Source organism: Lucilia sericata, unplaced genomic scaffold, assembly GCF_015586225.1.
Source record: "Lucilia sericata isolate MDLA Ls3-8-SP2 unplaced genomic scaffold, ASM1558622v1 Contig000917F_arrow, whole genome shotgun sequence".
Classification (NCBI taxonomy): domain Eukaryota; kingdom Metazoa; phylum Arthropoda; class Insecta; order Diptera; family Calliphoridae; genus Lucilia; species Lucilia sericata.
The window spans coordinates 123,486-147,021 of NW_023994904.1; the positions used below are offsets into that span (position 1 = coordinate 123,486).

The 23,536-nt window shown below is 28.5% G+C and overlaps 1 protein-coding gene across 1 annotated transcript in view; it reads right to left on the bottom strand.

Moving 5' to 3' along the window:
* The window catches only part of LOC119609037 (calexcitin-1), a 51,439-nt gene that overhangs the window by 13,069 nt on the left and 14,834 nt on the right, over positions 1–23,536 (bottom strand). Inside the window, exons 2-4 of the mRNA XM_037963713.1 lie at positions 7,448–7,560; positions 3,679–3,731; positions 2,681–2,800 (exon numbers count right to left, since the gene is read on the bottom strand). Of these exons, the coding sequence (XP_037819641.1) occupies positions 2,681–2,800; positions 3,679–3,731; positions 7,448–7,505 (231 nt within the window). The 5' untranslated portion in view covers positions 7,506–7,560. The remainder of the gene's footprint in view (positions 1–2,680; positions 2,801–3,678; positions 3,732–7,447; positions 7,561–23,536) is intronic.

Genomic DNA, 23,536 nt, shown 5'->3' on the forward strand with positions numbered 1-23,536 from the left:
ATATTAAGGTCTTAAGCTATTTAAGGTGGCAATCAAATTTTCTATTTTCGCTGATAAAAGAAAATTAATTATTGAATAAATGTCCGTATGTCAATCTGTGTGTCAATGTAAACCTTGTGCACACGCTACAGGTATCAATTTTCAAGATAGTTTTATGAAATTTTTCACATACGTTTCTCTATTGAAAATGGTTGCAATAGGTCTATTATTTAGCTAAACGGAAATAGATCAAAATTGTTTACAATGTACCAGTTTCTAATTTTAAACTGACATTGAAAACTGATATAAGGTTGTGATTTAAAAAGTCCTATTAAAATTGTATGTAGAACTACATACATAAGTATTAAATTCATTTACTTTCCCCAAATGCTATTACCTTTCTCTTATTAGAACAAATTCAAAAAATCTGAATACGTATGAGCAATATTTTTGACAAACAAATAAATAAATATCAATCATACGCTCACTAAACCTAGTAGACTGTTAGAAAGAAATATAAATATACACTTTAGTTTTTCAATTTAAAAAACAGTTGCAATTAAATCATTTTCAGTGATTAGAAAACCATAAAAGATTTTTCCATTAAAAAAAACCCTCAAAAAATTTGTGGTGTTACAACAAATCAAGCATATATGGACCCAACCATGTTGAAAAAATCATAAAATATAATTTTAATAAAAATTATTTTGGCTACTACATTCAAAACAGATATTAAGTAGTGATCTCAAAAGTTGCATTAACATTTTATGTAGAACTAAATATGTATTAAATTCATCTGCTTTCCCCAAATTGTATTACCTTTCTTTCATTAGAACACATTCAAAAAACCTCAATACGTATGAGCAATATTTTTTGCAAACAACGAAATAAATATCAATCATACGCTCACTATACCTAGTAGACTGTTGGAGAGAAAATCAAATAAACATTTTACAACTCATAAATATACATACATTTTAGTTTTTCAATTTAAAAACAGTTGCAATTAAATCATTTTCAGTGATTAGAAAACCATAAAAGATTTTTCCACAAAACAAAATTCAAAACGGATATTAAGTCGTGATCTCAAAAGTCGCATTAAAATTTTATGTAGAACTACATATGTATTAAATTCATCTGCTTTCCCCAAATTGTATTGCCTTACTTTTATTACAACAAATTCAAAAAACCTCAATACGTATGAGCAATATTTTTGGCAAACAAATAAATAAATATCATTCATACGCTCACTATACCTAGTAGACTGTTAGAAAGAAAATCAAATAAACATTTTACAACTCATAAATATACATTTTAGTTTTTCAATTTAAAAAACAGTTGCAATTAAATCATTTTCAGTGATTAGAAAGCCATAAAAGATTTTTCCATTAAAAAAAACCTTAAAAAAATTTGTAACACCACAAATCAAGCATATCGACCATAACCATGTTAAAAAAAATCATAAAATATAATTTTAATACAAATTATTTTAGTTACGAATTTTTTTTACCAAAAATTGCCAACTATAGCGAAATACAATAGAAAAAAAACTAAATGAAAATGTTTTGTATTGTTATAAGCCAATTTTTTCCAGCAAATTTTTTTTTTTGCATTTTTCAGCAGTCACTTGTGAATGCACACAAAATATTTATTATACAATTTAGGTTATTTTCTAAAATAAAGAAAAATACAAAACCAGCAACAGCCGAAAACAACAATAAAATTTTGTATATTTTCAACAAACAAAATTTTTACCAAATTGGGTTTTGTATATGCTTCTTGTTAAAAGGAGTTAAAAGGAATGTATTTAAGGTTTAAAAAAAGGAATTTAAATTAAATTATTTTAAAGCTTAAAACAAAAAGTATAGGATATTTAACTGTTATATATAATTATGTTTAAAATTCCTATTTTCAAACTCTGCTTGGACTAATGAATGCTTAGTTTAACAACTCTGCTTTGTTGCCTTAAACAAAATAAACTATTACAATAATATGTTTTACTCTCTAAATTTCCTCATAAAATAAAGAATGCTAGAGAAACGTGTACAATTGTGTAAAAAGAGAATAGTAAAGAAAATAATAAACCTCAATTGTGCAAAACCGGCAAAAAAGAAAAACCCTGTAGACAACTAAAGAACAATGAGGCAAAACACAAAGTATTTTGCATAATAAAATAAAGGAAACATATTTCTTATAATATATGTAACAGTATGAATATAATGTAGAAAAACCCTTCTACCAAATAGAAAATTTAATACATTTTCTATCAAATATCGTATGTGTTGAAATGCTTGAATTGGGTATTTTATTTTTGTTTTTCTATTCAAACTATGCAATTGACAAGAGATATTTCTATTGCTAGAAAATAAAACTATTTTCATTCTTAAAAATATTTCTTCATTTTTTTTTCTTTGCTCTCTAACTATATAATGGAAATGATTTATTTTTTTAAGATTTTGATTTTCTAACACACAATAAAATTCAACATTAGAAAAACATTTTCACATTTCACCCCTAACTGCTATTTGGCATTCTTTCCAATGTAGTGACAACAAAACCCGTTGCAACACCAAAAAAACCCCAACTTTATGTTTGTTGCACAAAAGAACGTAACAGAACAGAAATGACATACAAAAAAAAAAAAAAACTAGAAAAATAGAAAGAAAACAAATTTGCATGAAAAATTTGCATGCATACATACCTGACCATCATTGTCCTTGTCAGCTTTTGAACGTAAACCTTCCCAAATTTCCAACATGACAGCATGGGTTTGCTTATTCTTTGGTGTATCCTTAGCCCAGCCACGTAATGTACAAACACGCTATGAAGGTTAAAGCAAATTTGAGATGGAAAAAAATATAAACAAAACAACAATCAACTTTGTATGATAGATATTTATTGTTTTGAGCGTGAATAAGAAAAAAACAGGAACAAATTTTGAAAATATGCATAAATCTATAACATACATCGACCAGTGTAAAGAAGAGCTTGAGCAGAAATAATTTACATGTGACAAATAAATATAGTTGTACTTAAACTTGTACTACGTGTGGTATAAGTAACTTAAAAGTAAAGCCGATTTGGTTTCATGGGGAATACTGATTGATATAATTTCTTCTATAATATTCAAAAGTTTTTATAACTTCCCCCTTTTATGGTCATACCTCCCATTTAAAGCTTTAATTGCTTTAAAAAGGGGACCATTTTGAAAAAAAGTCAAAAAATTTTAAATTTTACAAAAAAAAAGTCCAACAGTTTTTTAAAAAATATCTAAAATATTTGTTCTGAAAGATTGAGAAAATAGCTGTCAAACTATTTGAAAAAAAAAATTGAGAAAATTACCTGTTTGTCACTTTGACACACTGTAACTCAAAGAATACTTAACCAATCTTGTTGAAAAATTGTGTCTAAACTACTACTTAATAGGATTATAATTAGTTTAAATTTCCTTCCGTTCCGAAATTTACAAATTTTATAAATGAACTTATTTCTCAATATTTCTGTACAGCCGAAATTCCTAAAAAATATATATTTTTTTATTTGCTTGCATTCTATACGGTTGTTACTGTTAGCTTAGTATAGTGTATGTTATACAAAAAAACATGCATATTTATCAGGCAAAATGTTCTTGTATATTTATTTTCAAATTTAATTCTTTTTTATTTTCATTTATTTTTGTCTCTATAGTAACCGACTTACCTCAATGGCCAATTCAAAATCCTTAATGTCAATTTCACCACTTTGGTTCACATCTGTTGTGTTTAGGAGGGTCATATAGGAAATGGAAATGCAAATATAAACGCACCCATACATACAACCACACAAACACACATAACCAATTGGTAAACACATATATACAATTAAACGTATAGCAAACAAAATACATACAAATAAATATTAGTAACCGATATTTTGTTTTGTTTCGATGTTTTTTTTTACAACAAGAATTTGTTGACATTCAATTGTATATACACATATACAACCATCGACAGCAATAGTAGTAAATTTTACATTTTATACCCGCAACAACAACAACAGCATTAAATACGTTTGTATGTGGCAGTAGTAGTGGGTGTTTGAATGTTGTATAGTAGTTTTATAAAACAGTTGGCAAAATAACCGTATAAAATATCCATATTTTTGTTGTTGATGTTTTCAAAATTGAGAGCGAAGTATGTGTTGAAAATAGAGTCATAAAGCCACCGTGGGAAAATAGGTTGAGGGCATAAGCGGGAGGAGAAGAGAAAAAGTAAACAATTTTAAATCAGTAAAAAAGAAATTTTGATACAAAATAAATTTACTTGCACTCATATATACAGAACAATTTGTAGCTTTAGCTGTTTGTATGTATATGAATATGCAACTTAAGTGTAAACATGAGAGTGTGAGAGGTTGAGTTTATTTGTTTGTTGAGTGTGAATGAGAATGTTTGTTTGCATACAAACGTACATATACATACGTACATATTTTGTATAACAGAGAATTTTAAATAAGAGTGCGTTTTGTGTGCATGAGATTGTGTGTGTATGTGTTTAAGTGTCTGAATTTTAAATGGCTTGTTTATTTAGTGAATGAATATTATTTTTGACTATATTTTTATTTATTTCTTGTTTCATATATATTTTTTTCCATTTGTTCGTTTGACTACAGCTGTCGTAGTGTATCCGGTTCGCATTTTCCAAACAAGCGGAAGTGACTTGTTTTAAGTGTCAGTTAGTTTATGGCATGAAAGTTATACGTTTTAGTTGTTGTTTTTATTTTTATGACACAGCAATTTTTGTTTGTGATACGTTGTTTTATCTAATTTTTATAAAAACTGAATTTTTGGCAAATTAAGTTTTAATTTTGTGTTGAAATATTTATAATACAATTGTGTTTTTTAATTAAAACGTTTTAAATTATATGCTTTTAAAATATTTATGCGACAATAATCTGAATTTTTCGAAATACATATAAATAAGTTAGAGACATAATTTAAAACACTGGCAATTCAAGTCTTTAATAATATAGAGGAATTCGAGTGAATTGTTTTAAACTTGGAATAAGACTTGATAATTTTAGGGGTAAAATAGAAAAGTAAAACAGAATTTCTAGTTCTAGTTTCTAGTTCAGTTCTAGTTCAGTTCTAGTTCAGTTCTAGTTCAGTTCTAGTTCAGTTCTAGTTCAGTTCTAGTTCAGTTCTAGTTCAGTTCTAGTTCAGTTCTAGTTCAGTTCTAGTTCAGTTCTAGTTCAGTTCTAGTTCAGTTCTAGTTCAGTTCTAGTTCAGTTCTAGTTCAGTTCTAGTTCAGTTCTAGTTCGTTCTATTCAGTTCTAGTTCAGTTCTAGTTCAGTTCTAGTTCAGTTCTAGTTCAGTTCTAGTTCAGTTTCTAGTTCAGTTCTAGTTCAGTTCTAGTTCAGTTCTAGTTTCAGTTTCTAGTTCAGTTCTAGTTCAGTTTCTAGTTCAGTTCTAGTTCAGTTCAGTTCAGTCTAGTTCAGTTCTAGTTCAGTTCTAGTTCAGTTCTAGTTCAGTTCTATGTTCAGTTCAGTTCTATTCAGTTCTAGTTCAGTTCTAGTTCAGTTCTAGTTCATGTTCAGTTCTAGTTCAGTTCTAGTTCAGTTCTAGTTCAGTTCTAGTTCAGTTCTAGTTCAGTTCTAGTTCAGTTCTAGTTCAGTTCTAGTTCAGTTCTAGTTCAGTTCTAGTTCAGTTCTAGTTCAGTTCTAGTCAGTTCTAGTTCAGTTCTAGTTCAGTTCTAGTTCAGTTCTAGTTCAGTTCTAGTTCAGTTCTAGTTCAGTTCTAGTTCAGTTCTAGTTCAGTTCTAGTTCAGTTCTAGTTCAGTTCTAGTTCAGTTCTAGTTCAGTTCTAGTTCAGTTCTAGTTCAGTTCTAGTTCAGTTCTAGTTCAGTTCTAGTTCAGTTCTAGTTCAGTTCTAGTTCAGTTCTAGTTCAGTTCTAGTTCAGTTCTAGTTCAGTTCTAGTTCAGTTCTAGTTCAGTTCTAGTTCAGTTCTAGTTCAGTTCTAGTTCAGTTCTAGTTCAGTTCTAGTTCAGTTCTAGTTCAGTTCTAGTTCAGTTCTAGTTCAGTTCTAGTTCAGTTCTAGTTCAGTTCTAGTTCAGTTCTAGTTCAGTTCTAGTTCAGTTCTAGTTCAGTTCTAGTTCAGTTTCTAGTTCAGTTTAGTTCAGTTTAGTTCAGTTCTAGTTCAGTTCTAGTTCAGTTCTAGTTCAGTTCTAGTTCAGTTCTAGTTCAGTTCTAGTTCAGTTCTAGTTCAGTTCTAGTTCAGTTCTAGTTCAGTTCTAGTTCAGTTCTAGTTCAGTTCTAGTTCAGTTCTAGTTCAGTTCTAGTCAGTTCTAGTTAGTCTAGTTCAGTTCTAGTTCAGTTCTAGTTCAGTTCTAGTTCAGTTCTAGTTCAGTTCTAGTTCAGTTCTAGTTCAGTTCTAGTTCAGTTCTAGTTCAGTTCTAGTTCAGTTCTAGTTCAGTTCTAGTTCAGTTCTAGTTCAGTTCTAGTTCAGTTCTAGTTCAGTTTCTAGTTCAGTTCTAGTTCTTCTAGTTCAGTTCTAGTTTCAGTTTCTAGTTCAGTTCTAGTTCAGTTCTAGTTCAGTTCTAGTTCAGTTCTAGTTCAGTTCTAGTTCAGTTCTAGTTCAGTTCTAGTTCAGTTATAGTTCAGTTCTAGTTCTGAACTAGTTCAGTTCTAGTTCAGTTCTAGTTCAGTTCTAGTTCAGTTCTAGTTCAGTTCTAGTTCAGTTCTAGTTCAGTTCTAGTTCAGTTCTAGTTCAGTTCTAGTTCAGTTCTAGTTCAGTTCTAGTTCAGTTCTAGTTCAGTTCTAGTTCAGTTCTAGTTCAGTTCTAGTTCAGTTCTAGTTCAGTTCTAGTTCAGTTCTAGTTCAGTTCTAGTTCAGTTCTTGTTCAGTTCTTGTTCAGTTCTAGTTCAGTTCTAGTTCAGTTCTAGTTCAGTTCTAGTTCAGTTCTAGTTCAGTTCTAGTTCAGTTCTAGTTCAGTTCTAGTTCAGTTCTAGTTCAGTTCTAGTTCAGTTCTAGTTCAGTTCTAGTGCAGTTCTAGTTCAGTTCTAGTTCAGTTCTAGCTCAGTTCTAGTTCAGTTCTAGTTCAGTTCTAGTTCAGTTCTAGTTCAGTTCTAGTTCAGTTCTAGTTCAGTTCTAGTTCAGTTCTAGTTCAGTTCTAGTTCAGTTCTAGTTCAGTTCTAGTTCAGTTCTAGTTCAGTTCTAGTTCAGTTCTAGTTCAGTTCTATTTTAGTTCTATTTCAGTTCTAGTTCAGTTCCAGTTCAGTTCTAGTTCACTTCTTCATTCATTCACAAAAATTCAAATGCTTATCAAAATGTTCATGTTTAACAACGTATACTTGATTTACAATAATTAAATATTACGTATACGCCTTACTTGTACATGATGCAAATGATTAATGTGTTTGATGAGTTTATATGATTGCAATAAATTTCAATAAATTGCTAACAAAAACCAAATGAAAATAAATCTTTACTTACCAAAGAAAACATTGAACAAGAACAACAACTTCTTTTTGCGGAAATCAGAGATAGACATGGTTGTTTAGGAGTTTTTTTCTTAACTTTGCAAAAAGGAAATTAAATAAGGAAAACTGCAAAGACAAGAAAGGAAATATAAAAAATATTAATACGAATGTAGATTTTTAAAACTACAAAAACAATTTGCTTAAATAAGTAAATATATTAAAATAAGATTAAAATTGCTTAAAAAAATTCTTTATACAAAATATGCTGAAAAATGCATTATTCCCAAAAACAAAAACTTAAGCTAAAAAGAAGATAAATGTTTACATTCTATATAGAATTTTTGATGTTTTGCTTGTTTAAATCTTAAATAAAATATTAAGAAAGACATCCTCTTCTACACATATGGTTTTAAATGAAACAATGTGTCAGAGTGTTTAAATAATAAAATTTATTTCAATATAATTTTTTTTAGTTCTTCCCCACAGTTTTTGTTCTTACTTCTTTTTGTCTTTGTTAACAACAGCATGTGAAAAACTATTAAACTATTGAGTAAGTAAGAAAAGACAGAAAATACATAAAAATTGATAAAATATGTTGGAGTTAATAAATTTTAAAATAATAAAGAGCAGAAAGCAGTTGTTAAAATAAAAGCTGAGATATCTCCTTTTGGCATTGACTTAAGTAGAGGGTTGCTGATTTTTTCTTTAATGGAATTTATGTTTAGTTTAAATTTAATCACTTTAATCATTATATATTTGAGTTGAATTTTTAAAATTTCTTTATTAGCCACAAAGAATTTTTGATTTTAATTGAAGTCTGAAAGAATTTATTTAATTTTGTTTAAGAATTTTGTTTTTAATGTTAAAAAAAATCCTTTTAAAAATTCCTTTAACTAAATCTTTACTTATATCTTTATGTTTTTTCTTGCCAACCCACAGCTATTTAAACTATTTTGGAAACAATTTGTTTATTTACGCATTTGTAACCCGCAACTGTAGCTAGTTGCAGCAGCAGCTGTAACACCTTAAAATTCCTTTTTTAATTTCATTATGATTTAATTTATTTGCTTCCACTTTTGTTTTGCCTTTGCCTTGAGTTTTAGTGCCAGTATGTCTTTGGTTTTGTGTCAAGAGCTTACTAACCTTACATATAAGATGACTTCCTAGACAAACTTCTAAGACAAAACGTTTAAGCACCAACACACACACATACATACTATATATACATTGTGCCACAAACACCAACACAGTTTTGCCACTTTAAGTGGCTTGTTGTTTAAAAGGTGAAAATCTTTTGTAGTCTTTTTTTTGCCTTTAACAGCTTATTTTTGCTTTTATGCTAAAAATACTACAAAAAATAAGAACTAAGAAAACATAAAATAACAAAGGAAAATGGTTATGTATGCAAATGGATTTAATATTTTCTATGTATGTGTTCATGCGATGCTATTGTATGCATCGTTGAGCTATTTAGGTAAAAAGCATAATGATAAAAATGATAGTAGAAAGAAATAAAGAAAAAACACTATTTATGCTATATAATGCAAGTAGCAGAATTTAACAACTCATTCTTCATTCATATTAGTTATGGAAACAGGCTAATGTTCATCGTACATACATATCTACATACAAACTTGTAAACATTAACGCAAAAACTTGGCTTATGCAACCAAAAGTTAAATACTTTTGCACACTTACTTATACATAAGCAACAGTCGACAAAATTGTTTGTTTGGAAAATATGCTGAGTGAAAAATTGTAGTAAAATTCATGTAAAACATCTAAACATCAACAATGTGTATTTTGCTACTTTTCATCAAAATCATTGCTTAAGTTGTGCTGTTATCTGTTTAGCAGTTTAGGTAATAAATATAGCGGGGAATAAATTTAACCGTGATATGTAAATGTTGGAATATTTCCTAATCCTTTTTGATTATATGGGTTTTGATTGGCAGAAAGGTTAAACATGTATGCATGGATGGTTTAATTTATAACAAAAAAGCAATAAGCATAAGTTCTCAATTTACTAACTTTTAAAATTTAACAAATCTTCTAAAGTCCTTCACTCTTTTTATCCCCACCCCTGTTATAGCCAGCAGTTTAACGAAATGTGGATAAGTGAAAAATTTATGTATGTTATAAAAACTAAAAAAATATCAAAGTCGTATTATATTTTCTACTTATATTAACGTTATTTCCATTATAATTTTAATGCCTTAAAATAATATGTACAAAGTACATACGTACATATATAGTTTTACTTAAAAAAAGCCCCAAAAATATATTTATTCCCTCATAATAAGTTTTCTGCTAAATGGGAAAAACATTTTACTACTATATTTTTAAGAAATGGTTTTAACCTTTTACAACAAACAACATTTCTTGTTTTTCCCAGAGAAATGTTTGGCGAATTAACAATAAAATTTTAGCAAAAAGATATGTGTTTTATGGTAAAGAAACAGCAGCCATTAAGTTTAATTTGAATTTAAAATGCAGAGATTTACTACGTATATACATATGTATATGCAGCTAAGTAGTTTTGCTGTCATATAAATAAACAGTTTTAAGAACAAGTAAAAGTTTTTTATTTGTCTGTGCTGTATCTTATACACTCTTCATCATAGTGTTTTTAAGAAATGGTTAACACTTATTGTATTTTAGTAAACATTAAAAAAACAAAAATAATTAAAATTTTCAATTTTGATCTTTTCTATTTGTAGACCGATTAAGATTTTAAATCGAAAATTTGCTGAAAGCATAATTGGTAGAATTATACAAGATTTGGAATCAGGGACTATATGGGTTCTGCAAAACATTTATTTTAGCAAACATACCTTGACCATAGCCTAGACTATAGACAAGACTATAGACTAGACTATAGACTAGAATATATAGACTAGACTATAGATTAGACTACATAGACTAGACTATACACTAGACTATAGACTAGACTATAGACTAGACTATAGACTAGACTATAGACTAGACTATAGACTAGACTATAGACTAGACTATAGACTAGACTACAGACTAGACTATAGATTAGACTATAGACTAGACTATAGACTAGACTATAGACTAGACTATAGACTAGCCTATAGATTAGACTATAGACTAAATAATTAAAATTTTCAATTTTGATCTTTTCTATTTGTAGACCGATTAAGATTTTAAATCGAAATTTGCTGAAAGCATAATTGGTAGAATATACAAGATTTGGAATCAGGGACTATATGGGTTCTTCAAAAAATTATTTTAGCAAACATACCTTGACCATAGCCTAGACTATAGACAAGACTATAGACTAGACTATAGACTAGAATATATAGACTAGACTATAGATTAGACTATATAGACTAGACTATACACTAGACTATAGACTAGACTATAGACTAGACTATAGGCTAGACTATAGACTAGACTATAGACTAGACTATAGACTAGACTATAGACTAGACTATAGACTAGACTATAGACTAGACTATAGACTAGACTATAGACTAGACTATAGACTAGACTATAGACTAGACTATAGACTAGACTATAGACTAGACTATAGACTAGACTATAGACTAGACTATAGACTAGACTATAGACTAGACTATAGACTAGACTATAGACTAGACTATAGACTAGACTATAGACTAGACTATAGACTAGACTATAGACTAGACTATAGACTAGACTATAGACTAGACTATAGACTAGACTATAGACTAGACTATAGACTAGACTATAGACTAGACTATAGACTAGACTATAGACTAGACTATAGACTAGACTATAGACTAGACTATAGACTAGACTATAGACTAGACTATAGACTAGACTATAGACTAGACTATAGACTAGACTATAGACTAGACTATAGACTAGACTATAGACTAGACTATAGACTAGACTATAGACTAGACTATAGACTAGACTATAGACTAGACTATAGACTAGACTATAGACTAGACTATAGACTAGACTATAGACTAGACTATAGACTAGACTATAGACTAGACTATAGACTAGACTATAGACTAGACTATAGACTAGACTATAGACTAGACTATAGACTAGACTATAGACTAGACTATAGACTAGACTATAGACTAGACTAGACTATAGAATAGACTATAGACTAGACTATAGAATATACTATAGAGTAGACTATAGAATAGACTATAGACTAGACTATAGACTAGACTATAGACTAGACTATAGGCTAGACTAGACTACAGACTAGACTATAGATTAGACTATAGACTAGACTATAGACTAGACTATAGACTAGAATATAGACTAGACTATAAGCTAGACTAGACTATAGACTAAACTCTAGACTAGACTATAGACTAGACTATAAACTATATTATAGGATAGATTATAGAATAGACTATAAACTATATTATAGGATAGATTATAGAATAGACTAGAGTTAAGACTAGACTATAGAATAGACTAGAAAATAAACAAGACAATAGACTAGACTAGAGACTAGACTATAAACTATACTATAGACTAGACTATAGACTAGACTATAGACTAGACTATAGACTAGACTATAGACTAGACTATAGACTAGACTATAGACTAGACTATAGACTAGACTATAGACTAGACTATAGACTAGACTATAGACTAGACTATAGAATAGGCTAGACTATGAATTTCACCATAGACTAGACTATAGATTAGACTATAGACTAGACTATAGAATAGACTATAGACTAGACAATAGACTAGACTATAGACTAGACTATAGACTACACTATAGACTACACTATAGACTACACTATAGACTACACTATAGACTACACTATAGACTACACTATAGACTGAACTATAGAGCAGACTATATACACTATATACTAGACTACAGACTGGATTGTAAACTAGTTAATAGACTAGATTATGGACTGGACTATAGAATAGACTAAACTGTAGACCAAAATAGACTACAAACTAGTCTATTGACAACTATGTGGACTATTTATCAAATGTTTATAAGTTAGAAGAAGAACCGAAAGTATCGTGAGGGTTTCGCTGTATATTTCGATATCAAAAAGTACTAAAGTACAGAATTTTCCATGCCTGACGTATAGCCTTCTCACAAAGTTTAAAGATATAGCAAAAAAGACTTAAGTAAAATTAATTTTTCCAAATTTTCATAAACTGAAAATAAGACATTGAAATTTTGTTTGATTATTTTTGTGTGTTAAAAAAAATAAATATTAAATAACCTTTAGCTAAAATTTTTTATATTGTTTATTAACAACATGTTTTAAAATCGATACATTTAATAAATTTAAATTTTTTTGTTAAAAATGTGTTATAATAAATTGTTATAGATTTATTTTGTAAAAGCCCTTAGGTTTTTTGCAGAACTTTATAAATTACTAACATGTTTAGTTTTTTTTATTTTAATAAATTAAACAATTTCAGTTTGTTGTTTAAATTAATGTTAAAACATATAAATTTATAGCTGTGCTATAAAGTTTTAGCTTTTTTTGCAGTTACTAATTTGTTTTAGTTATAATTTTTAGTTTTTTTTTTAAGCATAATAAACTAATAAAATATTTATTTATAAAGCTAATACATGTATAGACCAGCAGTTTTAGAGGGGGTCAATGCAACCCTTTACACTCGCATATAATACCATATTTGTATTGCAGATAGCAAGTTAGTCTTAATCTTTGTCCTTAAGTAAGTTGGAGTTGAAGCTTTCCTCATAAACTGGCTAATTGTTGCTTTAAAATCGAAGTGAAGTATTGAAGTCACTTCGAACTACAGGGATATATATAAGTTTAAGTGTATAAATGCAAACAAAAAAATATTATAATACTCTACGAAGAGTCATTGGAGTGTAGTAGCTACAGATTGCTTAATAAAAAATGTTTTTAATTAAAACAACTTACTCTTAGAGAATATTTTTTATTTTAAAATTCTTCTAGGGAAAATTAAGCTTCCTTTGAAAATCCCTCTCACATTACTCTTCTAAGCTGCTTAACAAAAAATGTGAAAAAAATACAGACTCATATGTTTGTTTAAAATAACTAATTAATAAATTTTCTTATTCCTATAAATGACATGGTATTTACTCTTCGAGTAAAAGCAGGAATAAAGATTAAACATAATTTTTAATAACATTATTCCTCTAAGCTCTCGACCACATTTGTTTAAACCAAATACAGAAACAAAACGTGTAAAAAAAAAGTTTATTGTTTTATGAAATTTTGTGCAATTTGCTTAATTACACATCATAATTTTTAAATTATACTCACACTTTCGTTGTTGTTTTTATTTTATCACACAAATGCAGGCGAATATTCTAACAAAATACAAATGGTTATATACTGAAATTCTAAAATGTGTGTGTGTGTTTACATTACACTCATACATAAACAAATATAGAATCAGGAGAGTGTCACAATTGAAAATGAGATTTAATATTAAAACAATATCTTACTATGCTTCTAAAACTATACTAAATTGATGACACAATAGAGTCTAGAGGAATAAATACTTTTTTACAAAAATATTACCATCCAAATACAAAATCGACAGAGTTTTGGAATAGCGAAATTCTTTTCATTTTAGCGAATAATAATAATTTTCGCGAATATTCCATGAATTTATTATGTTACTATTTCTGTTGCGAAAACATGGCATATTTTTCGGCTTTTAAATATAAAAATATCTCAATTGCATAATCCTTCACATTTCTGTATAGGTGCTTTTAAGTATCTTTAGACTGCTGGTACTGGATTAGTCAAGTGACTCCTCGGGGTTATTTGACAGACGGTTTGACTAGAAGTTCTAGTCTAGAACACCTATCTTATCTGGGAAGTTAATAGACCGGCCTGAAGATTGCCGGACATTCCAAATCGGGATTGCCATCTGCCTGAACTTCGCACGTCTGAAAGGGGAATCGAGCTATAGTTTTACAATGACACATTTTATAAGCATCTGTGCATCTCAACAATTTTTTGGAGAATCCCAAGTGTTCACACAATGTTTGTAAAAAAAATGTTTAAATTTAACAAAGATTTCTTTTGAAAATCACTACAATCTACCTTTTTCGTGAATATTCCAAGAATTAGGTTTATGTTCATAATATGCTGCATATTTTAAGGCATTTTTTAGAAACAAAATACTGAATACTTTAAAGCATTAAATAAAAACTGTTATTTAAGATTTTGTTTTAATTTTAATTCTAGAGTAACTAGTTCATCATTATAAAAAAACTATAACTATACCGCTAATTAACAATTGCCCCACCTAAATGCATAAAAGCGAGTTAAAACTAAATTCTAATGTAAATACTCGTTGTCTGTATGAATACATCGCCACTTAGTAATTCTCTTTCATGTATTTTTACACACGAGTGTTTGAAGAGGAGTTTGGAACAAAAAAAAAGGACAGTGGTTGTAAATACTTAAGTGTACAGAGGAAATTCATACAGATTGAAACATATAAAACTATTAAAAGAGATAGATTTAAAGTGGAGAAAAAAGCGGAAGAAAATATTAAATTAAAATGGTTTTAAAAAGAAATATAGATGATAATAAATTCTTGGGTAAATAAATCTGGAAAACAATTCTATAAAAAAAGTTTTAAAACGCTTTATTATCAAAAGCAAAATTGAGAACTTGTTTTCAACTTAAGTAGCCTCTACTCGTGAAACCTTAAAAAACTTCCAATTAAGTAAAAACTAAATATCTTAATAAAATTTTCAAAACACTTGTCATTGTACCTTGAATTATCTTTTTCAGTTTCCTTAAATAATAACTTGTCATTTCTTATTTTTCTTTTTATAAATTATTTTCTTTTATAATTAAGTATTAATGTTTATCATTTTGTGTTTGTTTTTTTTTTTTCATTTCTTTTTGTATTAAAGGTTAATAATGCTTTAATAAGCTTATATTTCAGTTTGTAGTACTGTTCATTTAAAAAAAAAATCATATAAAATATTTTTTTGCTCAGTTGTCGTCTTTATGGGGGAAATTTGTCTATCCAATGTCAATTATTCACAAAAACAGATAAGCTGTGTATGACATCAAGTTTACACCCTTGTAAAGAATAGAAGGGCAATTAAAAAAAATCAATATGAAATTTGTTAAATTTGTAAAATTTTGTGCAACGATAAACTACATTGAAGAAAATGTTATGTTATGGAAAAATTATGAGCCATTGTGTTTAGAAAAGTGAAATAAATTAGTATTCTCTTTTAAAAGTTCAGATTCTAGATATTTGGTGTATGCATATCGATCAAGCAAAAAATTTTAAAATTTTCGTAATAACCAGTAGTTATTTCATACATTACTAGGTAATGAGTGGTCTTTTTCAATCACATTATTATAAAGAGTGAAGTAATTTGAATTTGTTATATTTAGCCCATTTGTCCAGGGCGTCCATTTAACAACCAGGAGGTTCTTGGTTCAATCCCTGTCTGGGCTCAAATTGAGGTAATTTTTTATTTAACTTTCTAACTAGTTATTTCACGAAAATAGTCAAACAAAAAAAGTAGTTATTCACCCTAAAAGTAAGTAGTCTTTACTAAGCTCCTACATACCCGGTAAGTAAAATTTTTGATGATGATTTTGACATTTGATGAAATTTGTTATATTTAGCCCATTTGTCCAGGGCGTCCATTTAACAACCAGGAGGTTCTTGGTTCAATCCCTGCCTGGGCCCAAATTGAGGAAATTTTTTATTTAACTTTCTAACTAGTTATTTCACGAAAATAGTCAAACAAAAAAGTAGTTATTCACCCTAAAAGTAAGTAGTCTTTACTAAGCTCCTACATTACTTTCCAACATACCAGGTAAGTAAAATTTTTGATGATGATTTTGACATTTGATGAATAAACAACCAAATTTGCTTATATCTCAATGATTTATCAATCGATTCTGATGATATTCAATACCAGATCAAATACCTTCAAATAGATGGGCTTTTTCTTAGAGTTTCGTAGAGATTAATAGTCTGACATTATTGGATCAGAGCCGATATTTTTAGAAGTAAAACTAACATACCTACAAGACTGTTTCAGTTGAGATACAATTTCATTTGACCACGCTCAAATATGGAGAAACTTTTCATAAACAAAGGTAAATAAAGATCACTTCATCAGTGAATACTGGACATATAGGAAGTTTATGTAAAAACATCAGATGTACCCAATCAAACACCGGTAACGAAAGTGGTCAGAAATTTTTAGACATTGATCCATGATAGAAAATTGTGATATCTCGACGACTTTAAACGGATAGATAGAAAGGCCTTGGGTGCATTTGGAGAGGATAGTGAAACACTTTCTCTGGCATTACTAAGCATTTGTCAAAATTAGAACCAAACACTTTGGGAGCATCATCCCTAAAAAGCAGTGATTGGCAAATTTTTAAAAAATACGTCTAAAAATCTGAGTTTAGACAATACTTCCAAAACTAATGCATGTATAAAGCAGCGCACAGCAGGCCCGGTGACAACCTTCATGATATGATGTATATAGCACCCTCCTCTTCAAACTGACCAAGCTCCACAAATAAAAAATACATGTAGTGTAAAGTTTGCTTATGACAACTGTTGATTTACTCATGTTTCTATACATTTTTCACAGACGTGTTAAAACTTTTAAAATAGCCTAACATATCCCCAATCTGTCATTAAATTCTATTCTATATTTAACAAATTCAAATCCTTTAGTAGCCTTAAGACCACAAGATTACAACTTAAGCCTCTACACATACAATAAAAAAATTTTAAAATTAATCCTTAAACAAAACCACTGTAGTAAATATGGGCAAAAAACCAAAACAATTTTAAAATGTAAATAAAAATTTGCATTTACAGGTGTTTGTTTATATGTAAACTTATTGCATTTGTACATAATAATGTTTAATTTTTTCGTTATTTTAAAATATCTACTAAATGTATTTTTGTTTAAGTTACTGCAAACACACACATGTATAAATTTATGTGTACGATTTAAAAACATATTTACTCATAAATATAAAGGTTTACAGATATGTATGAATGTGTGAGTTCATTAATAATGCACCTTGTTTAATTAAATAACAAGCCACACACAGTTACACACACAGCACAACAGCAAACTTTTAAACCCAGCAAACACTTAAAATTGATTTTCAATTAAAAAAGTCAGAGAGCTCATGACCACTTTTTGCCGATACCAGTTGTAAAACTTATACTTTTAAGAATGCTTTTTTAAGAATGCTGATTTGAAAATAATTTTATTCACATATGCAAGTTATTTATTCTTAAAATTTCTTTAGGTTTTATAAGAGTTTTATCAAATTACTGCTGAGTTTAAGCAACACCTTTTAACAGCAATACCTTTACAGTTATATATTTATTTATTTTCACTTTGTCTCTCTCCTCTCAGCACACACCAACGCCTCATACAATTAAATTTAATGCCTTTGATGAAAAAAATATATGTATATACCTATAACAGACCTAGTGTAATATTAAATTCATATGAATGTATGTGAGTGTTTTACTCATTAAGTTAAATAAATTTACAAACAAAATTAAATACTGTACAATTCATAATAAAAACTTTATAAAGTCAATGCAAAAAAAAAAAACGCCAAAAAAACAAACTTATTTAAATAAATAAAATATTTTCATTTCAATTTTGTTAGTACATATTTAAATTTTTATCAGGTACCATATTAAATTTAACTTTTATGCTAAATTAACAGATTAAATCAATAATTATTATAAAATTTAATTTAAATGTGAACCAGAAAAAAAATCATCGAAACATTTAAATAAACTACAGTCATGTTATGTGGTAAATGTAGTGAATTAACCCTTATATGGTAAACTTTTTTCAAATTAAGTGTTTGGCCTAAATATATACATTTGAAATTAAAACTTAATTAACGAAATATTTTCCAAACATTGATTAACTTTATTTAGTTCTATCAGTCCATATGTTACATTCTTCATGTAAAATTTGTGGCCAAAATATTTTTGAGGTAATTTCTCATATAAACTATAATCGCATATTGGTCCTCCACTGGGTTATTTTTATGTGAGATTACATTACAGATTCATACAGATCTACAACCTTAAAACTAAAATCTGTAACGTGATTAACGTAGGGGACTACGATGTTACTGACAATTTCAATATAAGAACCAACACCGTAGGTTAGCTGAAAGCCTGTCTGGTCATGAGTTCTATTCCTATCAGAGACCCTTGAAATGACCGCATAATAGTCCCGGTAGTGGTCTGTATGAATTTCTTCGAATCTGTTGTAACATTTATCATTCTTTCTAACTAACTAACTTGCCAAACATTACTCTTTCCAATGCAATATAAATTTTAATGACTTTCATATAAATTCTGTGTTATTGAAAAATTAAGTTATTGTCGAAAAACAGAGTTATAAAAATTCTCAGAATATTCCTGAAAAAATGTTAAAATATAACTTTTTAATTATTTGGTAAAATAACTAAAAACTTAAAATTTAAAATTTTCATCTATAGGCAAAAGAAAACAAATATTTTAATATAAAGATTTCTCGCGAATATTCCGGGAATTCTTTTAGAATCAGAATTTTGATTTTTTAAAGGCTCGGGACGTTTGGATAATAAACTGAATCGAGCCATTTGAAATCAATAATAATAAGTAATGTAAAAAACTGTAAAAATAACCACAAAAAGTACATTTATTTAAAAAAAGAAATCTTCAAAATAATGTCATCGCGAATATTCCAAGAATTTATTTTCATAATATTTGTAACAGTACAGGCTTGGGGTTTTTAAAGGCTCAGCATCTTCGATCAATTAATTCAATTGAGGTTTGCAGAATATAATATTATCATTTTAATATAATAAACAATTTAAGGAATACTCACGAAAAATGTTAAAATTATTTTTTTAAATAATATGAAGTCGGACATGACCGATCATATGATAGCCTAAAACAGTGAGTATGTTAAAAATGTTGAATTTTTTAAGGTGAAAAACGAAATACTTTAAATATATTAAAAAAATTCTAGGAATATTCACGAGAAAATTCAAAATTAAATTTTTTTTCAAAAAAAAAAAAAAAAAAAAAAAAAAAAACAAGTAAGAATGTATAGTCGGGCATGGCGGATCATATGATACCATAAAACAGTGAGTATGTTAAAAATTTTGATTTTTTAATTTGTTTTTAATTGGAATGTTAATTTGTTTTTCACCTTAAATTAGAAATATTTGAATAATTTTTTGACAAAAAAAGAGATTTTCTAAAAGAGGGGATATATTGGGGACAAGGCTAAATATGGGTCGATCCTTATAAATTTTGGTAAAGGAATTTACGTCTGCATTAAAGATATTTATGCAGAATTTAATAATGATGTTAGTGTTTATAAGTCAGTCATTCTCTGAAGGGAACTTTGTATGGGGGCTAGGTTCAAATGAGTCCCAATCATTACGAATATCGACAGTATCATTTGGACTTATATAAAACTATGTTGTGTCGATTTTTGTAGTGATAGTAGAACATTTATCATAATTATGAGCTCAAAAGCCCTATTCCGAGGGCGTACGGTTGTATGGGGGCGAAATAATGGACTGATTTGAATCATTTTCAATAAAAGAAGACTATGTACCAAATTTCATCAAATTATCTTGAAAATTGCGACCTGTAGTGTGCGCACAAATTTACGTGGACACACACACAGACAGATGGACGGACGGATAGACAGACATAACTAAATGATTCTGAGCCGATTGGAATACTTTAAGGTGGGTGTAGAACCAATATTTTTGGGTATTAAAAATATTAGCTCAAACGCATAATACCTTCTCCACTAAAGTGGTGTAGGGTATAAAAACTTTGAATATTAGTGAAAAGTTTTTTCTCGGTAAGAAACACTACAAATCAAAACATCAATACATATTATCCTTCATTACCTAAAACTAATAAGAAAGAATTATGTACTTTTATTAACAATACTCAACATCCTTTTTTCTCCCTCTTGTATCTTAACGATACAAATACAACTAACAACCACAACCTTTAATTGAGGGAGTGATTGCTTACCCTTCAAAGTCTGTATGTATCATAGCCAATTTACAACCATAACATAAAGAATACACTCTGCCAAAAAGCAACAAAAAATATTGTTTATAAATGCTAATAAATAAATTTATAGCCAGTGTTTTTGTCAGTACTTTTAACATCGTTAATAAAGATTTATTAAGATGCTATTGATGTCTTTATGAGTATGATTTTTTCTTTTCATATTCGTTCTTTTATTTTCCATAATTTTCATAAAAATTATGACTCTAATAGATGAAATATTTTGGTAGTATAAAATAAAACAAAAGAATAAACGAACGTATGATACCAAATTTACTACAGGTATAATAACTGTAGTAAATTTTGTATTTTTTTGTTAAATTTTTTTTGTTTAGTTCTTTTCATGTTTGGCTCATTTAGTGTCAAAAAAGTTTGCTAAATAAATTTTAAGTGTTAATTACGAATTATTATAGTCTCCTTCTCGGGCATTTTTCATTCTATTGTAAAAGTAAAATTTATCAATAAAATTCATCATAAAAGTAAAGTACAAAATACTTTCAAGTTCTTTTTTTCTTAAATTTTCCAAAGAAGTACGGCAAAAGTTTTTCTGTTGTTTTTATGACTTGTAAACAAAATATTTTGTAGTTGTATTTGTGTGTGTTAAGGACTTTTTTTTAGGGGGGAGAAATGAAACAATGTTGTTGTTTGGTTTTTATTTTCGTCCATCTTTAGGTGTCATTTTTCTTCATTTTATGGCCTAAAGCTTAAAATTTGTTAACTATTTCGTTGGTCGATTTGCTGGTTTTCCCATATACCAGAATATACAACAGTAATAGAGTGTTTTATGTTGTCCTTTACTCTTGATAATCGTTGTAAAGGGTAAAGTTTATTTTTCAGTTATTATCTTAATATCTTTATATGTCTACGTAAGGGGACAGTTTCTTTTTTTCTAGTCCTTTTATCTTTATCTTGTCAAATGTTTAGTAAGAAAATTTAAATATTGAGAAAAAACACCTGACTGAAGTCAACAGCTAGTAGATAAGAATTTAATGTACCTTTAATTAATTAAATCAACCTGCTTAAAGAAGATAAATATTTTATTTTAATGTAAAAAAAGTAAAATCTATTTTTTAAGGATTTTCTTTCTGTTTAATTAATCAAAGTGAGTCCTTTCTTAAAAGAATAATTGTTTCACTTTTTTGATGAATTAAATGTATTTTTTAAAGAAATTTTAAACCCATGTAGCTGCAACATGCATCATTGTGATGTTTCATCACATCACTCAATGTTATAGTTTTGTTGCTAGCAACATGCTGATGCAACTTAATGTTAATGATTTTAAAATAATTTTGTTGCTGGCAACATGTTGAAGATATTTTAGTTGAAGTTCTAATGCTAAAAGATTAAATTTGTAGAATAGACTTTGACTTGTTAAATAATCCAATATGTTGCTAGCAACATGCTGCTGATTTATGGAGCTTGTTTGGAGGGACCAAAATAAATATCTCTGCAATATGCTGGCAATTATTTATACACATTAAGCAACATGTTGTAAACTTAATAACTTTAAACAATTTTATAGGACAAATTTTGTATGAAAAATTGTCTTATAAACATTTGATAATTTTTTTATGAAAAAGGCCTCTAAAGAATAAACAAATCCTAAGTAGTGTATTAATGACAGTTATACCCTACACCACTTTAGTGGGGAGGGTATATTGGGTTCGTGCTGATGTTTGTAACGCACAATAATATTGGTCCTATACCCACCTTAAAGTATACCAATCGGCTTAGAATCATTTTCTAATTCGATTTAGCTATGTCCGTCCGTCTGTCCGTCCATGTTAACTTTGTAATGAAACTACAGGTCGCAATTTGTCCCAGGGACGATGCCTATTGAAAAAGTTTAAGATCGGTCCATTATTTCACCATACAACTGAACCCCTGAATAGGACTTGTAAACCTTGTAATCAAACTACAGGTCGCATTTTCGATGATAATGAAATTCGGCACATGATCTTCTATGGTACTGGAGACGAAGCCTATTGAAAATGGTTAACATCGGTTCATTATTTCACACAGGCCCCATACAACTGAACCCCGGAATAGAGCTTGTAAACCTTGTAATTAAACTATAGGTCGCAATGTTAGTAGGTAGTTCAATGAAATTTGGCACATGATCTTCTATGGTACGGGAGACGTAGCCTATTGAAAATGGTTAACATCGGTCCTCTAGCCCCCATACAACTGAACACGACGAATAGGGCTTTCAAGTTCATAATTATGTTTAATATAGTTGTATCTCGACAAAAAGCTGCCAAACCAAGTTCTAGCCATTATGACTCTCATGAATTTTATAATTATAGGTTTTCATTTGACCATAGCCCCTATACAAAGCCCCCTTCAAAATTTGACTTAAATGTCCACAATTTTATTCAACAATAAATGGCTTAAGTATATCTGAGGCAAGGTACAATTCAACTTAAATGCTTTATCATGAAAACCAAAGCACATTTTATTTTTGTAACAGGTATAGGGTATTATATGGTCGGCCTCGCAACTTGTTGAAATAAGTCCTTTTTTTCAAACAGATCCAAATGGACATGCATACCTTTTTTACTTTTTGTGCATATTTTATGAATTACATTGAGTTACAGAATGATAAAAGTATTTTATGTTAAAATATGTTAAATTAAACACAAAAAATTACTGTCAACATGTTGCTAGTACATTAAGTAACAAAGCTTAAAAAATTTTATAAATGCAACAACATTTTCTTAGAAAATTAAAAATATTTTCTTGTCACTGGAATCCTTTGATTTGCTTTATCTATTATCAACTTTATTGTAATATTTATAGGTATATCTCAAACAATATTTGAACACATTCACATCCATATTATAAGATTTTAATATTTCAAACACAAACATTTATATAAAATATTTATGGATTTATTGAAATGTCACAATTGATTGTCAAAACCACAAAAGATAAAATATTTCACATACCAAAATCACATCTTAAGCATTTTATACAACTAAGTAAATATTTTCTTAACATTATACAA